Source organism: Pinus tabuliformis, chromosome J (assembly GCF_031772625.1).
Source record: "Pinus tabuliformis cultivar Carrire ecotype Pingquan chromosome J, CPIR1, whole genome shotgun sequence".
In the NCBI taxonomy this organism is placed as follows: domain Eukaryota; kingdom Viridiplantae; phylum Streptophyta; class Pinopsida; order Pinales; family Pinaceae; genus Pinus; species Pinus tabuliformis.
In genome coordinates, this window is record NC_142295.1 from 127717249 (window position 1) to 127740558 (window position 23310).

General features: G+C 39.5%; 1 protein-coding gene across 1 annotated transcript in view; it reads right to left on the reverse strand.

The window, feature by feature from the left end:
* The window catches only part of LOC149225944 (metal transporter Nramp3-like), a 308455-nt gene that overhangs the window by 192632 nt on the left and 92513 nt on the right, over window positions 1-23310 (reverse strand). The window contains exons 6-9 of the mRNA XM_089377345.1: window positions 10365-10474; window positions 10030-10211; window positions 9830-9899; window positions 9174-9347 (exon numbers count right to left, since the gene is read on the reverse strand). Coding sequence (XP_089233471.1) covers window positions 9174-9347; window positions 9830-9899; window positions 10030-10211; window positions 10365-10474 — 536 coding nt within the window. The remainder of the gene's footprint in view (window positions 1-9173; window positions 9348-9829; window positions 9900-10029; window positions 10212-10364; window positions 10475-23310) is intronic.

A 23310-nucleotide genomic window follows, 5' to 3' on the forward strand; every position in this document is an offset into this window, starting at 1 on the left:
CTTTCTACATAACTGCACATGATGTAATAAAGTTACAATGTTGTGGGGTGAATTTAATGTGTTTATGATGTAATGCAATTATCAAAGCAAAGAACAATATAGCCCTATGAAATTTTAATAGTTGTAAAGCTAATGGGTTGTCTTGTAAACCAATTTTACTTTTTGTCCACTCAAAAATCAAACTTTTGTAGAGGCTTTTAGTCATAAATTAGAAGAGGTAGACCTCATATAAATAGAGGATCGCCTCTCTCATTGTTTCCTCATCACTTCTGTGGAATTTGGCTATTAGAGACTAATGCTTGTTGTGGAGACATCATTTTGGGATTGAAAGAAGGCATGTTCTTGGATATATTGTGAGTACTTTTTGTTGAATATCATTTATGATTATTGCATGTAATAGAATATTGCTAGGGTTTCTATGTTCCTTATCTAAATGCTTATGTTTATATGAAGTGTTTGGTAATTTTTGCATGTTTTAATCTTGTATCTTTGAACTCCCTAGAAAACCTCCTAGAGAGCATTTTTTAGTGAATTACTTCCCTCATAGGGTTTTCCCCTTACTCCCTTCGAGGGTTTGATATTTCCATGGTCAAAGTTCCTAAGACTCCATTACCCAAGTAGATAGAAGGCACTAAAAACCATCTTAGTGATCAAAAACCTTAAAAACATATATTTTTCTTCTCTTCTTAAAATTTTAGCTCGTTAAGAAAAGTCGCTAGGGTTAGCGTTTTAGGCCAAATTCAACCAGGGCTTGAGTGTTGAGTTGATTTGGGATCCTTTCAACTTGCTTGGCCATATAACTTCAAAATCTAACAATTTGCATGGTTAAAAGTCTCTCTCTAGGGATGATGTCATAAACCCTTGTCAATTATAAGGCTTGCAAAATCCTAATTCTGCATAAAAGCTTCAACATAGGGTCACTTGAAGGTTTCCTTTCCATTAGTTGATTAAATCTTACAAACAAACCTTTTCTCTTGCACTTGTATGCCTAGTTGTGCCATTGTTGACCTACATCTTGAAACCCTAGGCTACAAGCCTTATTTCATATGCACGATATTCCTTATTACAAAGAATTGTGCCTTGTTCCTAGTGTGAACTATGAAGTACCTTGATCTAGCCTCCTAAATTGTCACCTTGATCTTACCTACCTAGAATACCCTTAGGTGACCTATATTGGAAAGCCTCCCGTGTGGTGAAATTCCAATAAAGAGAAAGAGGTGGCGTGTTGAGGTGATAGTGGAATCCACCTCATTGTTGTGTTTTAGTTTGTCTTTTGCCTTCTAAAGCCTCTCACAAGGCTTGCTTGATTTTGAAGCAACGGGTCTAAGCATTGAAGAATAAACTTGACGAAGAGCAATAGATGATCAAAATATTAAAAAAAAATTAGCTACAACTCGTAATAGAATGAAACAACAAGCATAAAAAACATAGATTAGAAAGAAGAATTGACGAAGGCACTTGGGTGTCTGTAAGATTCCAACCTTACAAGCAGATATTACTTAAACAAGGAAAAAACAAATTGGCTCCAAATTTCCATGAGTCTTTTCAAATCAACAAAAAAATCAGCAAAGTAGCCTGTGGTTTGAAGTTACCAGAAAATTGTCGCATCCATAATGTCTTCCATGTGTCTTGCCTCAAGAAGGTGTTGACGTTAGAACTCCATGCACCCCAAGTTTGCTCTATGCTCTTAGCTAGAAAACAAAAGCACACTGAAAATGCCTAACTTCAAACTTTTACACAACGGAATATACCAGCAATCAGATCAATGATAGCACACAAGAATTAATGCCCAAAATGTGTTTCTTATTAGTCCATTAACAAGAAAAATCACAAGGTTTTCATACCAGGGATAATGGCCCTTTATATCCTAGTAAAATGCCAAAATATCAAGTCAATCCTTTGACCAAAACACATAGGGCTGAGGCTTTGTCCTCTAAGCCCTCATTGCCCAATCATATGCACCTACAACACTCTAACAATACAACTGTAGATAACTAGGGCATTACCAGACTAATTCAAATTATCAAAATAATTGTCTTCTTACTTGGCAGTCCTTGGCCAACGTGTTATCTCTTGTAGTCAACCTCTTTAGCCTTCCTATAGCCTTGGCCTGCTCCCTTAGGCCCTTGGCTTACTCCTTTAGCCCTTTTCTAGACCTCCTATAGCCCTGTTTCACCTACGACCAACTACCTAAGTCTTCACCAAACATTTGCCAACATTTTAGCACACCCAATCTTCTTTTCTTTCCCTCAACATGCCATCTTTACTACGACCTACTACAACAAAAATTTTGGCCTTCTCAACTAAACCTACAGTCCTCCTTTTGCAAACTTGCAGCCTCCTACAACCACAAAAACTAGGCCTCAGACGCTATCGTTGACTACGACCAGTACCTGCAACTTGTTATCAGTTGTGGCCTTCTTGTAGCAGTCGCGGCCCTCAGTTTCCCTTCTTCAACTGCAGCCTACTCCAACCACACTTCAGTTGCTCCTTTAGCCCTACATCAATAGAAAAACTGAACTAGATACCCTTCAACCTTTCTTTATCCTCTTGCAGCTACTTCTATGTGGCACAACTTGCCACATATATATACAAGTCATGAGGGATGCAAAGTGGTGCAAATATCCAAACCGACACATCTCCAACTCCCAACTGACCCTTCTTATGCCTGAGTTGACCTATTATCTCCTAATTGACCCAAAAATGCTTTCCAAACTACCAGTATTTCAACGCTCCATCTTAGTGAGGAAGATATTTCTACCATCACTTGGAAGTGGCCCTGCCTCTGAATCTAATTCACAACCACATCTTTCTAAAAGACTTGGATCTTCGAAGACACCCTGCTCCTAGAAACCTCCCGCTTAAGAGCATCCTACATGGCCATCCAAACCATGACTTTCCTTATTCCTAGAAATATCTAGTTCCATGACTTTTCCTTGCATGGCCATGACTTCCCTACATGCACCATGACTTCTTTGCATGTGTCATGACTTTTCTTGCATGATCATAAATTTCCTTGCATGTACCATGACTTTTCCTTGCGTGCACCATGACTTCCTTGCATGGTCTACAAATTTCCTTGAACGCACCACGAATTTCCTTGCATGGTACGTGACCTTACTTGCATGGCCTGGAAGACTCCATTCTCTCGCTTGAACATGAAGGTTAGCCTTCCATTGGGGGGTCAACTCTCCCTCTGAGCCCGCAATCTCCCTTTGAAGCTAGACTCCCTCTGAGCCTACACAACCTTCCCTTGGCTCACTCTACTTTCCCTCCTGGAAAGTAACCTCATGAAAACTTATGCACATGTTGCAACTGAACTTGTGTCCTTTCAAGGTCAGTCCCAAGTTGTGGTTGAACACTTGGCCTAGTCCACTCTAGACCACCGCAACTCAACTCTACAAGTGTCCTCATCCTCCTAGGTCAAACACCTCATATGCACATGGCTCCACTGCCAGATGTGCAACTTTGCAACCCAATGAAGATACTATCTCATGAAACTCATCAAACTACAATCCATATGAAGCTACCTCATCCATGCCAAAGCACTCCTTGCCAAGGCACCTGAGTTATCGCAACTTACTTTGACAAGTCAATTGATGTCCATCAACAGTATTGGCAACCCGCCACTCAACATACTATTGTTCATCAATTTCTCCTCCAAAACTCTCATCTTGCCAACCAAAGTTGCAATAATCCACAACTCCTTATCTGAACATTATGCTCCATGTTTCACAAGGCATACCTAGCTAACTTACTTGGCAACACTACTGCTTCCTGCAACAATCCCACAACTCCCTCTCAGAGCTGACACCTGTGCACATCTCATATCCAATGACCCTTCAATGTAGCTCTGATACCATGTTAGAAATCCATGCACCCCAGGTCTGGTCTATGCTCTTAGCTAGAAAACATAAACATATTGAAAATGCCTAACTTCAAATTTTTACAAAGCGCAATATACCAACAATCAGATCAATAATAGTACATAAGAATTAATGCCCAAAACTTGTTTCTTATCAGTCCATTAACAAGAAAACTCACAGGGCTCCTGTACCAAGGATAATGGCCCTTTATATCGCAGTACAATGCCAAAATATTTGGTCAATCCTTTGACCAAAACACCTAGGATTGTCTTTGTCCTCTAAGCCCTCACTGCCCAATCATATCCACTTACAACACTAACAATAAAACTATAGCTAACTAGGGCATTACCAACCCACTTCAAATTACCAAAACAATTGTCTGCTTACCTGGCAGTGCTTGGCCAGCCTGTTGTTCCTTGCAGTTAGCCTCTTTAGTCTTCCTATAACCTTGACATGCTCCCTTAGGGCTTTGGATTACTCCTTTAGCCCTCAGTTGTCCTCCTATAGCCTTGTTTTAGTTATAGCCATCTCCTTAAGTCTTCACCAGCGCTTTAGCACACCACTCTTTCTTTCCTTGCCTTCGGTTCACCTTCTTTACTGTGGCCTGCTTCAACAGAACTTGTGGCCTTCTCAACTAGGTCTGTGATCCTCTTTTGCAAACTTGCAGCCTCCTGCAATCACAAAAACTCAGTCTAAGACCCTATCCTTGGCTACGACCAACACCTGCGACCTTCCTGTAACAATTGCGACCCTTGGTTGTCCTTCAGTTGTGGCCTACTCCAACCATACTTCAACTACTCCTTTAATCCTACATCAACAGAAAAACTCAACCAGATACCCTTCATCCTTTCTTTCTCCTCCCACGGCTTGGTATGTGACTACTTCTTGGTGGCTCACCTTGCCACATATATATACAAGTCACGAGGGATGCGAAGGGGTGCGAGTTGCCCAACCAACGCGTCTCTTCAGCTCCCATCCAACCCTTCATATGCCCAAGCCAACATATCATCTCCTAACCAACCCAAAAATACCTTCCGAACTACCAATATTTCAACAGTTGAGATAAGCCCAGCCTGTTCAAATATAGATTCCTGACTTTGATGACGAAAGAAGAATTATTTTAGAAGCAAAACGAATTCTTGCAACGAAGGAAAAAGTGTTGTTCCTAAACCATCAAAGAATACCTTGTCAAATAAAAAAAAATTTCCAAAAGAAGACACATCATGGGAAATAGAGAATTTTCGCCAACATCACCCCTCATTACCCTTGCTTTGAGGACAAAACAATTTTAAAGGGAGTGGCAATGTTATAAACATAATCAATAATAATAAATTAATTAATTAAATGAAAAGTCAAGGAGCACGTACCCTTTCACCTCGAGACCAATCAATGCTATATAGTAAACCATCACAAGGGTTATTGTATATCAATTCATATTCTTATTCAACAATAATATTTATTTATCTGCAAATAATAAATATACAAGGGTTTTTTGTTATAGCTAATGAGCAATTTCAACAACTCTAAAAGAATAAAATGATTGTCTACATCATTCCAGTGTTACATATTGTTCTGCCTGATTTGCCACAAAGCAAAAACTGTTAAGCATGACATGTGGAGTTGTAAAGTCGTTAAAGCATCTTGAGAAGTGGTTGCTACTAAATACACTATTCTCTTCGTTGCACCCCTTCATTAGAAAGGGGTCTTTTTGGGGGGCAAACAGATGGTCCTGTTACCCAACACTAGTGGGTGACCCCTATAGAAAATTTTTCTCCTAGATTTGTCTTTTGTTGGCAGCCAGTTGCCCCTTGTAGCCACCTAATAGCTCAATGTGCTACTATTCTCTGCCACCTGAGCTAGCCATTGAACGCCCTCGCACATCTGTCATGATCATATGTTTGAAGGAAGGCCTTCCAACCCCGAAGGTATGGCTTTTCATTATGTAATTGGGTGTTTATGCTTGCTTTTCTTGGGTACACTTGGGCGGTGGAAAGAAAGATTTTGACTATACTCTCGTTCCCTTTCCTGTGGGATCTCCTTTATTGGCTACTAGCTTTAGGAGTGGCACTACATGGGAAACCTTGATTTTGGTTGCGTGATCCCGCTTCCCGATACCATATATCTCTCTCCCCTCTTCTCATTACAAGACTTTCTCACATTTTCCCCATTTGGATCCACATTTGTCCATTGGGTCCACAAGGTGTTATCCTCCCCCTCCCCTTGTCCACACCTTGGGTCGGGCCTGGAACGATGCCCCAGAGTTTAATGCAACTAAAAAGAAAGATGAAAGCATAATATGGCCACATACAACAAGAAATGTACCACAAAATGCAAAAGATGGTCAGGACATAAGAATTTAGCACGTGGGCAAAAGTCGAACATGAGCTCTACTCCCTATCATTATGAACCATCACCCTGGTTCTTAGGGCCCCTATGAGTGCCCCTCTCATCATTAAGGAACTCATGATTGTCCAAACCTCTGGTGGGTGATGAACTACCCCACCTTAAAGGGGTAATCACTGCTACATCTTACACATCATGCTCTCATCCTTTTGAGCCCCGAACAGTTAAATGAAGAAAAATCAATAAAAGGCAAAAGGCCAATGAAGAAGGGTGGAAATAAAAAATTCAAGGTAACTCATGTACCACGATTTCTCCCTCCTACATTCATATACCCAAGGTATGGGCTTACCTCATCATAGTTGCCCTTGTACCATGGCATGTGGCTTGGAGCCTCCCCTATTGCCCCCACTCTGTTCCACCACTATTTCACATGACCCCTACCATTTGATGGATGTACCATGGACCTGTCACTCCATTAGAGATTGAAACCACCTAATAGGGTCCTCCATTAACCTCTCTTGTCAAGGAAGGAAACACTAGTACATGTTCAAAGCCCATTTGGAAGGGCATGCCACTATGAAGTATCCACTTTTTCCCCTAATTAGTAAGCTTATCTACTCATCACACTTGGGATTTTCGGACAGCTCATTAAAGATTTTCGGCTTGCAATTTGTGGAGTGATTTGGATGGATTAAATGCATTTTGACATTTGGAAAATTTCACTATCTCTTTTGGAGCTTCTTGTTGGCATTTTGGTGGATGGATATACTCTTCATTGTCTTGTAAGTGTCATTTAATGCTATATTTATGATCTAATAAATGTCTAATGAATGGAATATTGTTTCATAGACTTTAATGTGCCCTAATTAATGAATTTTGTTAGAACACTGAAGCTATAGGAAATTTTGCATGTGTTATTCATGGATAATGAATGAATAAATGTTCCTAGAGGTTATTTTGCATATTGAATCCTTTAAACTCCATTAATTATTGCCAACGAAGTATAAATTTCTAGAGGAGCCATGTAGTTGCCTCCATTAGGGCTAGTGAAGCCGCCTCTAGGTCTCTTTGAAGAGCGAGATTGACAAATCAAGATCATTTTGACTCCAATTCTCCCAATAGGCACTAGTCCTAAATCCTTGGTGATCACTCTCAACTCAACGAATCATCTTTTTTTTCACCCTTCCCCCCTCTTTTTCTTCACCCCTTTAAGGATAGGGCTTGGTGTGAATTTCAATAAGAGACTATGTTTTCAATTCCGTCCCAGCGGAACTCATTCTTAGTGTCTTCTCTAGGCATCCACAAGTTTTGAATGAATTCCGATGGTGGAATCTCAATATAATTGATGCCCTAGCGATCACACCAGTGGGAACCTTAAAAGCTAATCCTTCAACTCGGGGATTCTTTGAAGGTTCAAACTTTACGCTTTAGTACTTGTTGAAGTATATCACTCACAACTTTTCTCTTGTCTACTTGTACCTTGGATGAACTCTTATCACGTCAAATATCGCAACCCTAAGTCTCATTTGGTCTTTCTTTCAAGGGGTTTTTCATGGAAAGTCTCACTAGCTTCTCCCAAAGCTCGCATATTCAGTGAACCTGTCCATTGAATGATCACCTTGCCTCACTTCAAACCCATCACACATCCATCTTTCACAAGTGAGGAACTTTGGGATTCCTCCCATTGGTGAAAATCCGAGAAGAGAAGGGGACTTAGACTATGGTGACAATGGGCCCCTGTCCCAAGTGCTGTTGTGCTCTCTAGCTCTTGCCTATTTACTAGGCCTGCTAGTTTGTGCAGCAACAGCTCCAACAGGAAGGAAGAAGCATTTAGGATGCCATTAAAATGACAGGTATTTCCTTTCTACAGAAAAGGCAATGTTGGGCAACTTAACGGGGCAAGTAATCCATTCCACTTGGGCAAAGTCGCAACTTTTAGATCACAAATGGTTGTTTACATCTTATGGTGGATTAGCGTTTTCAGGAAAAACTTAGATTCATTCTCTTGAGATTGGAGACAAAGTTGACATGCTAGCTCTCGTCTCTTATGTACAGACTCCAGAGGACTAACCCGTGGCCACATTTTGTTTTCATGGTGCATCTTGATGTACTTTTTATTGTTTGTAATGAAATATAAGATGCATTCCCCCTACTTCACCACCCAAAAAAATAAAAAGAAAGATAATTTAGTTTGATTAGAGTGAATGCAGCATTTTAGGAAAAGGAAACACAGAAAAGTAAATAATTGAAATATATTGAAGAAGATACTATAAGGAGACATTGAAGTATATTTAAGCACTCACGCTGTCTAAGACATACAGTCATTCTTCATCCAGAGAATGAGCTAATAGATTGAAAACTATCAGTTGAAGAGTCTTCAGCACTTCATTCTAATTCAATGTATTATGACGTTTGGAGATTACTTAGCAAAATGTGTGTAAAGATTGATATGCAGAGAATTTATTTTACATGTTCCAAGAGAATTTGTTAAAGAAATCCCTGGAGAAATCTTAGATATCATAGGAAAAATTTAAAAATAAAACATGTGTAACAGTTTGGACATGGGAGCTTTAACTGAATATTGGATAATTGGCCAATGTGACTAATCGATGCTGGAATTAAAAATCCAGTGTTATAAGCAGGAATTCTGGAAATGCTGGCCAAATAAATAAGGATAGAAGAGACATGATTCTAAAATGGAATGTTCATAGCTTGGACTGAAATATATGGTAAAACCTTCTGATTAATATGATTTCATCTTTGATGGAAAACATTTACAATAATTGCTCAAACATAAACCCGTAAAATTTTACGTTCTTTCTTTGAATCTTTTCACACCTGTCATAATATCCGTTTCAATAATTTTGAATAGCCATACCAAAGGAAGAATGATTGGATTTTAAAATATAATGGAACCATTTGATGGTATAACAGAATCCTATCCATCCACATAAGTAAACATACCTTTAGCAGAAAGGAAGCCTTATTGAGGTCCAGATCTTCGCAGTTTCTTCTATCTGCTAAGCCCAAGTCTGAAGAACTGCAGACAGCCCCGCTTACAGAAATAATAGATATGTTGATAAAAAACGCCACAGTCAAGGCAAATGCACTCTCAATGAGATAAAACCTGCAAGCCTCCTGCAAATCACATTTTAAGATTAAAAGTCGAATGAAACCAATGGCAAAATTTATATCCTCACCATTCTCATTACAAAGTTAACATTTACAAATCAAATTTATCCCTAACATAGGCATACAGCTCAAGGCCCAGATAATAAAAAAATTAAAAATTAAAAAAAGAAAAAGTAGTTTAAGATTTGTATGAGCAAGGAACCCTTCCATAGAAGACATGAGAAGATAAAATTATGTTCAAGGCTAAAGCACACATCCTGCATTCATGACACAGATTTGATCACACAATTTTGTCTCTCTTGTAATTTGACTTCTCAAAATGCATAAGAATCAGCAAGGCTGAAACACTTTATGAACCTAAGGAAAAGAACTGGTGAAATGAGCTTGGCAAAAATTAGAATTCCTTTTTTCCAACCAAAAAAGTTTGTGGATATTAGCAGTTAAAATTTTCAGCGTAAGATACATTAACTGTAATCAAATTAACTCACTTTTATACCACGAACTGAGCGAGGTATTTTCCTTGACAAAACCAAAGCTGAATGAAGAAATAGGTTGTGCCTGCAAAACAAATGTGTTATAGTTCACTGGCTTCATTGTTGCAAATAATACATGATTAAAAGTGTAATCTCAGTCAAATGATTTCAAAACTGAATGTAATATAACTAGCATTGCTTAGATTATTGCGTACGGCATGACCATAGCACCAAGAAGAGATATTGCATGTCCCATTGCACCATTTCCTTTCAACAAAGGAACAAATAACCCTTCCAAAACTTCTGTGGATTTTGGCTTGGCATAGCCTAGTTCTCCAAGGAAGCAACCAGCTATAATAATCACAAGAAGCGCTATTAAGCACTCAAGTTTACGCACCTGTAAATATGTTTAAAAAAAACATGTTATGGCAATGACAAGGAAACAACTTAGGTTTTAAATGCCTTTTTTCCTTTAATCAAACAAGTCACACAGACAAACATAATGAAAATATTTCTATAGAGAACTACAGTCAGATGCATAAATTGTTACCCCATATTGCTGTAAAGCAAGAAGCATCAGGGTACTCAACCCTGTAATAAGAACTCCACACCATACAGGGATACTGAAAAGCATATTCAGTGCAAATGCTGTTCCAATTACTGTCAAAACATCAATCCAATAAAGTAAAAATGATTTGTTAATTAAAACTGTCAATTCTAAAACTGAACAAAACATGTGATATACAGGAATTATATATGATTCTGTATAAAATTATGAACAAACCATTGATGTTGAAAGTATACTTGCCGAAAGCAAAGAAATGTCCACAAAATCTTTACAAGATGCTTACAATTGAAGTAGCCTTTTAGAGTGGGTAAACATTAGCACCATGCAGGCATTGATATATCAGCATGAAATCGAGATTTGATATACATATTCTTTATAATACATTAGACATTAGTTGCAAAGTGTACTGCTAAGCATTACTATAGCACACAAAACTCATCGTAGATGAAGCATTGAGAATCCATATTGGTGGTGTGCACTCTCTAACAACCCATGGACCGTTTTGTATAATCCGATTCTCAATTAGTAGGTCAGCCAGGATTGGGATCTGTTACCCCTTTTTCAGCAGGGGCACTCCAGAACTTTTTGCCCACGTCATGTAAGCCCAAAGGATGTTCCTTATAGCCTTGTAAAGCCATGTGGGTGTGTGCTGTTTGTGAAAGTGGTTCTTAGATCCCTGTTGGTGTCAACGGCCATGGTTATTCTTGGTAATGTTTGTTTATGATATGTCTGCCTCTGTACTTACTAGATGCAAAAATCCTAAGCTTGAAGGAACTTATTGTTAGTTTTTGTAGCTCGGACAGGTGTTCTAGTCTAGAGAGGTGTCATTGAGACTAGAAACACAGAGGAATTAATTATCTCCAAGCCCATGTAATTTTTCCTAAGTTTCATCTAGGAAAAATATCTTAATTGAGTCAATTAGTGATTTTTTAATAATTTCCTAACTTAGGAAAAATGAACAATTAATTAATATTAATTGGGATAAGGTTGATTTTCCTCTAGAAGCTTGTAGAAAATTTCTAGATGATCTTGGCCATCAAGTGAACTTCTAATCATGGCCATTCATTTGTGAATTAGAGAATATAAAGGAGATCGATCAACTACTTTGGAGATCATATAGATATTCGAGTGGGTGATTTTCAGAAGACATTAGAGGGTTTCAACAACAGTGATTGAGGAAATATTTTCCGAAGATTCTCGCTATTAGTATTTTTTGTAAGAGGATGGGTTTTTCTAGTGAGGCCGTGAGTTTCAGGAGGAGGCTGAATTGCTCAATGTATTTGCAGGAGGAGGCCAAGTTAATTTTCCGGAAGGCAACATGAGTCTTCCAGAGGCCAGATCGAGTTTTCCAATGCTAGTGCGAATTTGTTGGAGGCCATTTGAGTCTTCCTAAAGGCAGATCGAGTTTGCCGAAAGCTATTGCGAATTGCCAAAAAGAGCCAGTGCAAATTGCAAGAGGCCGATGTGTGTTGTTGGAGGAAGTGTAGATTACATAAAAGGGGAGCCGTGGGGTTTTCCAGATCAACAGAAGTAAAAAAATATTTTGTCGGAGCTTTGCCAGTGAGAGGCAAGCAGTTGTATTTCTCAATTGCAGTTTATTTGTTGAAGATAATGTTGAAATTTCTAAGTATAACCCGTTAGAAATTTTCCTGCACTATCTGGTTTATTTTTCCTACTTGTTAATTACTGAACAAGTTATTTAACCATATAAATACTGAAATAAACACAATGCAGTCTCAACCATCTACAGATCAACAACTAAAAGAAATAGACAAACACACAAGGGACACCGTTATTTTTGGACAATCATCCCCGGAAAAACCCAACTTGGGAAAATCGGTGCAGCAATTCTAAGGATTTTATTATTAAGCAGCTTTTCTTGAGTACAAATGGGTGTCAAACTGGTTCACTCGATAGAGAAATCTATTTGGAAGTAATACCTCTCTTCGGAAGCAAATATTCTGAAAGCCTGCTCCACGAAACCCTCTCCAGCACCTCTCTGAGGCTCAGCGTCGCCCTCCTGACCTCAACGTCAGCCCTCTGAGGCTCTGTGCAGCCTTTCTGAGCCTCTACATCACTTCTGCAGCCTCTGCGTCACTCACGCAGGCCCTCTACACAATCACTGCTAGCCTCTAACGGGCTCCTTCTGGCTCTGTGTCTGCCTCTATACTTCTGCGCTTGTCTTTGACACTATATCTACCTCTCTGCTATGCACTAACTGCCCTCGCTACAACTCTGATCACTGGTTCGATTTCTCTTAGCAAACCCTGCTCCAGAAAATCGAACTGACTGATCACTCTGGTGTATCTCCAACTGACCCTCAAGCCTCCTTTTATACTTTTTATGTTCAGTCTTCAACGGCCGAGATTAAATCTCTAATCAACGACTAAGATTAGATTTGACTTGATCCATGTCATTTAGAACCTTTTAACCCAGTTTTATATTAACACCCATTAATATTTTTATTTTCCTATGTTTAGACTTAGGAACCCATTAAAAATATTAATTATTTTAATATCTCCTTCACCAGGCAAAATTTCCCCAAACCATTTCTAGGTCTTGGAGATCTCATGTGCTTTAGCCTCTCCACCAATTTTGATGGCTAGAGCACATCCGATGCTACCCCAAATCAACAGATAATAATAAAAACCCTCAGATCTGAAAATTGGTTTTCCGCACACTCGGGTTTTTACAGGGACAACTTGTCCAAAAATATTGGTGTAAATTGTGTGATTGGTTTCTTGCATATTTTCCTACATTTTTAGTTTGTGATTGGTGTTGTTTATGTTTTTATTCATCACTACCAATAAAAGAATTAATTTGTCATAAATAAGTGACAAGAAATAATTAACTGGTTAATAGCACCTTCTGGGTAACCAAAATTTCACATGGTATCATTGTTTTAAAAAATGATCAAGTCGACTCCAACTCAGCCGAGCTAGACCGAGCTAATGCCTGGCCGGGTCGGCTCAGTGGCCGAAACGGAATGGTTGGTCAGGTTGTTACTGAGCCAGTCATTGACTTGGTCGACTCAGTAACAACTCGGCCTTCTCGGTAATGACTCGGCCAGCTCGATAACAAGTTAACAACTTGGCCGGATTGGCTCTTTGACAAAAATACTGAAGCACATTTGTCAAAAGTTGTTCCGCCTCCTACATATCGATGGTTGGGTTGTTGTTTATTGCATATTTATAGCCCTAAAGTAATCTATCACTGTGAGAAAGTTTTGAAAATTAAAAGGCCAAAGTATGGTTATCCTAGTGGCATGAATTAGAAAACTGAAACAATGCGTTGAGCCATACAATGTTTTTAAAAAGGAAAACGTTCTGGCAATGGACTAATAAATACATATTTACCTCTGACTATTTTGGAGCTCAATCAGAATTAAATCAAGGATTTTGAGACTTCATTAGGGGCAAAGAATTGGTATTATTGTTGTTGTAGTCTAGTGATTTTCCTTAGGCTGAGGCAGAAAAGAATCCTGGCATTGGTGGCTAAGTATGAACTTTGTATTGGACAGTGCATTGGGTGCCATTTTGATATAATGGATATATTCATGAGCCTACTTTGATCATATGTTGTCTTCTATCTATATTCTAAAGCTTTGTGTTTGGAAACATGAATGAAAATCTTTAAAATTATGTTTTTTATAAAAAAATAAATATTTAATTTTTTTTTACAACAACCAAGTCATTGAAATCAAACCAGCCGAGTCGATACCGAGTCGAAGTCGACCCTCAGCTGTTTCTGAATCGGAGTCAAAGTTTTAAAACATTGCATGGTATCAGAGCAGATAAGTTAATGTTCCTAGAGATATTTCATTGAAATTTATCTTGACAAGTCATCACATATTGCACAATGAAGTATAAATACCTTGAAGCAGTTTTCCTCATGCCCTAATTGGCATGCGAAATTGTTCTAGAGGCCTCCTTGACTGAATGAAACCATCCTAATCATTGGAATCTTCTTGACTACATTTCTCCCAAAGGAATAGGCACTAGTCTTCCATAGGTGATCGCCACAAATCATACTCTTTATCACCTCTCCCTCTTTCTTCTAGGCCTAGCCTCCATAAGGGACTCGGGCATCATATTTCTCACAAACTTCCCATCAAAAAAATTCGATCTCCTAGCCTCTACTCCATTATTGTGTCTCCTAGGGGCCCTCCAATTTTTAAGCCATTCTGACAATGGGATCTTGAGATATTTCAAGCCCTGGCTCCGAGATCGAATCTTTCCCTTTGATTCCCTTGGTTAGTGTCCTCATTGAGATCATTGTATTGAAATTGTTGAAAATTCTTCCTTTGATCTCCTTCTCCTCCTCAATTAGGTCAAGCATACCCTTGATTTATCAATTCCACCCCCTTGACCTAGTTGTGGGTCCACTTGGTCCTGTGTGGTCCCATAACTTTTGGAAGGTAATTCTACAAAGACCATTCGCAAACCAAGTCTTCATAGGGGTTTTTAGGACTAGGTCCCTCCTTAAGAAGTCTCATTCCCAAAACCTAGCCACTAAGACCCTCTTGGCCCTTCTTAGAGAGCCTTTCATCTTGCCTCTTGGGTGAGCAAGCCATATATTGAGCCTCTCTTGTGAATAGGCCTCTTCAGGAATCACTCTTTTCCCTTTATTGACCCATTTGTCTACGTGATTCCCTTCATACAGGGTCTCCTCCCATCGATGAAAGTTTGTAAAGAGTAGGGAGCTCGCTGAGGTGACAGTGGGCTATTGCTCCATTGTTGCCATTGACCTAGCAGTTTCCCCTCTAGGATCCCCTTCTAGGACCCCTGCTAGTTTGGGCAATAATATTTTTGGCGCCATTTTCGGGGACAAGAGACGTGTGTTTTGTTCCCCTTACAACATATTGACATATTATTGGCGACTCCATTGGAAGAACGAAGCCCTAGTTCTTCATTAAACTTTAAGGTCGATGCTTGTAGGGTGAAGCAAGAAATTTTCTAGGCATCTTTAAATTCACCTTGGCGACTCCTACATATTTTACATGTATATCTCAAATAGGTTGTCTTTCTTTGACGATTTTCCAGCTTTGCACATTACTAGCGTCGCTGGCCACACTAATCATGTCACAAGAAGGATGGTACATGGGGTTCCTATGTTTGATGGTGATCCACTCTCTGCAATTGACCATGTAGAAAGATTTAATGCACATGCTTCAAAAGATAAAGTAATTCACCAGGATGTCCTTATTTTGTTGTTCATGGGATCTCTTAGTGTTCATAACTCATGGTTGCATGATCATTAACCTGAGAGCATCTCATCAATTGAGGAGTTCATTGATGGCTTTCTTAGACACTTTCATGTATACCCTGCATTAAACATCCAAGAGGAAGCCTTCATTGAGCATCATCAAGACATTGAGAATCTAAGTAACGAGCAGGAAGATGGGTCATTGTTGGGTCTGCACAATGAAAAAGATGATTCTAACAACATGTGTGTAGGAAAGAATAAGTCTATGGAAAGTGAAGTTGAGACTAACCTTACCTTTCTCAAGGATAGTACTCTTGATGATTCTCCTTTTGAAAACCTCGAGGAAGGTAATCCCATTAGCCCCTTGGAAAATGACATTAATAATTATTTCCATATTGAGAAGGAGAAATGGGAAATTGTTGGTCCTCAATTTGACTGTGCTCCCATTTATGACACCAACAAGGAGGATAAGGTTGAGAGTGGTCTTTCCTTTCTCCAGGGCATTGTTTATGATGGCATATCCATAATACCTTTGGAAAGGGGAATTATCATTTTCCCTTGCATGAAAGGGAGCAATTGGAGATGATTGATTCTCCTTGTTGTGAAGACCCCATCTTTGATACCAACAATAATAGGATTGATAAGGCCCTTGCTCATGCCTACCTTCCTTATGATTCCAGGAGTATATTCAAATCACTTAAGCCTCCAGAGTTGGATTTTCAGGAAAAGGATCTCGTTGAGACTTCACCTTCCCCTTTGCCCTTTTCTATTATTCATCATCTTGAGTCTTCATCAAGTGATTCCCTCACCCCTTGTCATATGATCTTAAGTGATTGTGAGCCCTTTCCCCTTTCCAAGTATAGTGTCGAGTCAGAGCCCCTCATTGATTATACTTTACCTCCTTGGACACACCCTCAGGGTTTTGATCACTCCATGACCTCCCCTCTCCAATGTGACCATCACTTTGAGCAACCTATTTGTTGCACTCCTTCTTTCCCTCACCCTTCGTTCCCCTCTCATCACAACCTTGTGGCATCTACAAAGCACAATATTATGAGCAATGATTGTGATAAGAAGTTCTTAAGGATAATCATTCATTCCACGATTGTGTACTTAGAGGGAGGGCTCCGCATTTCTAAATTGACTCGTATTCCTTCTCTTAGGGATTCTTCTTACCTCACATTGAAACCATATTTTCCCACTTCCCGCCCGCAGCATCCTCCATGTGTTTGGGTTTGCATTTGCTTTGGGATTTGTTGCATGAGTAATTGCATAGGCAGGCATATTTATCAGTGCTGACAATATCGGTGTCGGAAAAATATCAGCGAGGGTCCAGAAGACATCTTATCGGCAATATCGGTGAAAATATCGGCAAATATCGGCCAACATAAAAAATGCATAATATATTCATTTTTTTCATATTTTTAAACATATAAAATGATAACAACATGAAATAAACACATTGGCACATAAATATGAAGAAAACACTAATATATATGATGTAGTGGATGTAAAATAAAAAATGATACATCAAAGGCGATACCAAATCCTGTTGATTTGTGATAATTGTCCAATCAAGGACTCAAATGTGGAGAACCAATACAAAATAACATCACATATATAAAAGTATTTCATCATCATGATTTATATGTAGCAAAACAAATAAAACTAGCAGTCATCTATCTGAGATCAGTGCCCTCTCCCTAGCAGCTATCTTTTTGTCTTTTTCATCAATTGCCTCAAGAGCTTTTTGTATAAGCTCCGCACCAGAAACCATACAAAGCCCAACATCATGTCTAGGGAGTCTAGCCAGATGGTATTTCAGTCACATAACCCTTCCTGTCCTCTTGGTCCCACACAATTTGCATGATAGATATGCCCGATTTGTCCCACCATCAAGCTCCCCATACTCCAAAAATGGGTCCAAGGATTTTAGCATATTTCTAGTGAACTAATTCAAGCCTAGGGCATCAAAAAAACAAAAAAATGGCATTAAACACCCATACACAAAAAATAATAAGTAATAACCACCTCATTTAAAAAAAAATTACTACATTATTTGCAATGTGAATGAAAAATGGCAATAAGAGGGCGCATAAGAAAGTTTAAAAAAATGAAGCTTGTTGTCCAAATATGGAGAAAACCCTTGCACTGGCTCATGGGCATGAAAATCATAGCAAATGGAAAAAGAACACAAAAAAGCAAAATGTTGGTAGGAAAAGAGGCAAGCAAGCATAACCCTAAATCTATGAAAAAAATCATTAACATAGGGGTTTTTAAGAACATACCTATTAATGGAAGAAATGAAGTTTGTCTTACTGATCTTCAATCTTTGATTCACAAAAAAAATTAGTTGGTGGTGATAATGGTTGTTTGATCCTCAATCCCTCCTTGAAAACCACCACAAAGCTCTTCCCCTTCCTTCTCCAAGACTAAGAAACCAAAATGAGCAAATAAAACTACCAAAATCACTTTTCTAATGACATCCCAGCCTGCGCGGCAATATTTGAGGTCATAGTGTAATATTTTTCCGACATATCAGCGATATTTCAGAAATACCGTGATATTTTCAAGCAAGAAAATATCACGATATTTTCTCGGCGATATTTCGTCTTGCCGAAAATATCGCGATATTTCCAAATATCGCCAATATTATCAACATTGATATTTATATTGATTTGATGATATGTTGGTTGCATTGTCTCTATGATTACACTTAATATTAGCTTTGTCTTGCGCATGTCAAGGTAGGAAGCATTGCATGCTCATTTTCCCATTAGAACTAACATCATATGATATTTCTCATGGTAGAGTAGTTGCATTTAGATTAAATTTGCATGCTTTTATTTTTCTGTTGATTTTATGGCCTAACACTAAGCATGGGTGATCATAAGACACCACAAAAGCACGTTGCCCCGTGTGCTTGGTCTTTGATATGTGCAGGTAACAGATCTACGATAACCAAGAGATTGTTGGTGTTCTTGTGACCTCTCGTTCGAGTAGCTTTGCCTGCTTTTCCAAGAGCTCATGCCCCAGTTGGAGCCAGATGTTACCCACCATTTGTGGGTAGTATATATAGAAGAAAAATTTTCGCCTAAACGGTCCTCATCTGGCAACTAGCAGCCCCTTGCAGCCCCCAGATAGCTCGATGTGCCATTTTCTCTACCACTTGAGCCAGCCATGTGGTCCCTCACCCATTTGTTATGAATGTATGTTCGAAGGTGGGCCTCCTGACCCCAAAGGTATGGCTTTTCATTGATATAGTTGAGTAGTTTTCCTTACTTGGCATGGACACTTTTGGGCATGAATTGGTGGGTGGATTCGGCGGAAAAAGTGGGTTAGGTTTGTATTCTTGTCTCCATTTGCCTTCGTGGTTACCCTTGTATCCTAGTCCTGTGGGATCTCCTTCACTAGCCATTAGCTTTAGGGTTAGCACTACATAAGAAATCCCAATTTTGGTTGCGTGGTCCCACTTCTTGACACCACCCACATTGCTCCCTCTCCACTCATCTTAACCCCATTCATCTCTTTTCCCATCTGTGTCCACATGTGTCCATTAGGTCCACATAGGGTTAGCCTCCCCCTCCCCTTGTCCACACCTTGGGTCAGGCTTGAAACGATGCCCCAGAGATTGATGCAGCTAAAAAGAAAGTAAAAATCATAATTTGACCACTCTCAATAGGAAATGTACCACAAAATGCAAAAGATGGTTGAGACATACAAATTTAGCACGTGGGATAAAGCCGAACATGAGCTCTACCCCTTATTCATGGAGATTACCTTGGTTCCTATGGGACCTAGATGAGCCTCCTCCATCATTAAGGAACCCATGATTGTCCCAACCCCTAGTGGGCAATGAACTGCCCCACCTCAAAGGGGGTATCCAATGCTACATATTACTCATCATGTCCTCCATCCCTTGGAGCCCCAAGTAGTTATGAAGAAAACTCAATCAAAGGCAAAAGGCATATGAAGAAGGGTGGAAAAACAAAGGTCGGGGTAACTCATGTACGTCGATTTGCTCCCTCCTACATTCAAATACCTAGGTGTGGGCTTCCCTTGTTATAGCTACCTGATGTACCTTGGCATGTGATCTGGATGCTTCCCCTGATCCCCACTCCATTCCATCATTATAACATTTGCCACCTACTTCTTAAAGGATGTACTATGGACATGAAATCCCCATTAGGGGTTGAAACCACCTAATAGGATTCTTGGTTACCCCCCTTTTTGAGCTTGGAGACACTTATACTTGCCAAAGCCCACTATGGAAGGGCATGCCACCATGAAGTGCCCCATTGATCCCATAACTTGTAAGCATTATTACTTGATTATTCTAATGATTTGTTGTATTGGAAGGCAAGGGGACGCATTAGATCTTATGCAAGATTGCAGGTGGGTCTTCATTTGGGGCTTGGTCTCCCTATACGGGGTCCTAGCCCTCCAGAGGGCCACATTGGCACTTGTAGGGTGAGCGTTGAGAGCCATGGGTCTCCACCATAGCAGATATTACTTTATGGATCCCCAGCAGTGTTCATTGGTTGCTCGTGTTCTACCTTTTGGATGAGGATGATGCACCTGGAGGCTGGTCCACCATGCTCAGTCGGCTCCACAATCGCACCATACACTTGGCAGATGTTCCAGGATGCCTCCCGCTACAAATGGAGGGTTTATGTCATCACGCCAACCCTTACAGATGGTCTACATGCATATTTGATCCATTTGGAGACACATGAGGATGTCCTCATGACCTTGCACCTACTTGGGAGCACCATAGGTTCTTGATTGGATAACAAGGGGCCAACTACTTGTCCACTACGGTTGGAGTCCTTTTATGCATCATGGCACCCCTTGGACTTCATCAGATCTCCTCAAAGGCCCAACGACATCACTTGGATGATTATTCAACCCTCTTGAGAGGCTTATTCATGTGTGATTGAGCTATTTGGTGGGCTTGTCACCAAAAGTACTAGTTATTTTGCACATTATTTTATTCTAGGGGCTAAATTAGGCCAAAATAAGCTAAATTGAATTCATTAGACATTGTATAAATAGATGATGAGTTGATTCATTCTATCATCATCACTTGGATTGATCATATTCTCTTGTGAGATTTTTGCTATTCTCTTTGGAGGACGAAATTAGATGGATGGATGAATTTTGATGTTTGGATATCTTCATTTTTGTCTTGGAACTTCTATATTGGCATATGATGATGATTGGATATACTTGTTCTCACATGTAAGCTAAGTAACCTAACACGGGGATTCGAGATTCGTAGGATACAGGGATTCGAGTGTCGGATTCGGACACGTTGACTGCGGAATAGGACACGTAGAATTCGTTATATATTATTTTATTTTATATATATATATATATATATATTAAAAAATAGATATTTCTTACACAAATTCTCATTAATGATACAAATTCATTGATTTCAAACATAGATCTTCATCTAGATGTAAGTTTTACTGTTTACAAAGTAAGTTAGTAACATTATAGCATGCATAGTACATACAAAATTCAAATACATGTCACATAAATCATAAATGATAAATCAATGAATCATAAATTCTAAATTCATAAATGATAAATCATAATACATATTCAATTCATCAATGATCCAATAGGAGAAAGACAAGATAGTAAGATAAAGACACTGACAGTTGTAGTTTTCTCATTAAGTCATCAAATCAAAATGTGTTACATAGGTAGTGCAATGCCAATGGCAAATAGAAATAGAAAATACAAAACAACTACAGGTATACAAGCCTCAAGGCAGTAGGTAGCCCATGACTCATGAGTCATCAATCCTCATAGTCATCATCAAAATCAGCATCATTGTCCTCATCATCATGGTCACCACTGCTCTCCTCTGCATCCACCTCCTCCCCTGTATCCATAGTCGCCTGTATATCTGCTGGTGTGGAGGATGACCCCTCTACAATATCACCGTCATCAAATCTAACAGGCTCTAGCACTGGATCATTAAGATCCATGTTGGCCAATGACATCTCAACATTGTTGTCCAGACTCATATCATCAGGAAAGACATCCCACATCTTTGACTTTCCCTTCAACCACTCTTCCCTCTGCCTGTAAATAAGACGAAGGTTGGTGTGCACATACACCATTGTCTCTGCCCGGGACTTCTCAAGCCTGCTCTTCTTCACACTATACAAATTCCCATATGTGCTCCAATTCCTCTCGCAACAAGAGGATGAAGTCACTAGAGAGAGGAGCCTCATGGCTAACTGCTGAAGAGGAGGGCTTGTTGCCCCATGATTTGCCCACCAAGAATAGGGCTTCTTAGCCCTGCTGTCTCTAATCACATGATATCCTGCAAATCGACCAGTGCCACTGGAAAACTCTGCAAAGGCATCCTCCACCTCATCAAGCAATGCTCTATCCTGAAAAACCCGCCTGAATGCATCTTTCCTCCCCTGTGAAATTTCACCATCCATGTAAGGAGGGAATCTGCGGGAAGGTCCACCATTCAGCCACTCATGGTTGTAGTATTTTGGGTTCAATGAGTGAGCCAAACAATGTAAACGTGTGCAATTCTTGTCCCATCTGCTGACAAGAATATCCTGTATAGTACCACAGAAGGCCTCTGGTGATGTCTCATACTCGGGGAACTCACTCTGTAGAATAATGCTCCTCACAGACTCAATCATGGAATCCCATCCCTTATGAACCTCTCCTAGGATGGGCTTGTCTGTATCTGCAAATCGAAGCAAAGAAATGATAGGGTCCATGATCTAAATAATTAGATCTACCCTCTCCCACCAAGCATCATCTAGCATTGTGTCCTTCACTCTTTTAGAGGCTAGTTGATCTGTCTCTCTAAAAAGACCAAAACTCAGAAATAACCATGGCCCCAAGAGCGGTCTTGACCTCCCTCAACCTCTTCAACATGATGAATGGAGAGGCAAACCGTGTATCAACAATCTTCAACAATGATAGATTGTTGTACTCCTTGTAGATAGTGAGGGCATTTGTATGATTTTGCACAAAGTTACGGATATGTTGTGCATCCTCAATAATGTTATCAATCTAAAGCACATCAGAATCAATGGATTTCAGTGCTAAGTTCAATGAATGGACAATACAAGGTCTCCAAAACACTTGTGGATATTTAGCTTCCCCAATCATGCCAACAGCCTTGCAAATAGGTGCATTATTTGTAAGGATTTTCACACAATAATCGACACCTACATCTTCAATAACTTTAATAAACAACTCACCCATAAATTGTGCATCCTTGTATTCTCCAAGTGTATCCACTGCTTTCAAGAAAACTGGACCATTCAAGGAAGACACCATGAAGTTGATGAGTGGGTGTCATGTTGGATCTGTCCATCCATCAGAAATAATGCTAACCCCAAATGTTGGCCATGATGCTTTAATAGGCTCAAGCATTTTTTGCACCTCTTTTTTTGCCTTCGTCAACAATGTGGTTCTAAGCTTCTCTGAATCACGAGGCACATACCATGATGGAGACCCGTGAGTTAGAGCTCGACACATCTCAATAAATAAAGGTGAACGTGCAACATTAAAGGATATGAAGTTTTGATAGAAAAACAAAGCAATGGTGAGATCAAGCTCTTCCTGTTTCTCTTTTTGAAAAATCTTGTCGATTGGACCAAGTGAAATTGTCTTTCTTTTTGCTGCTTGTCCCCCAGTAGAACTCTCAAATGGAAATTTGGTGGTATCTTTC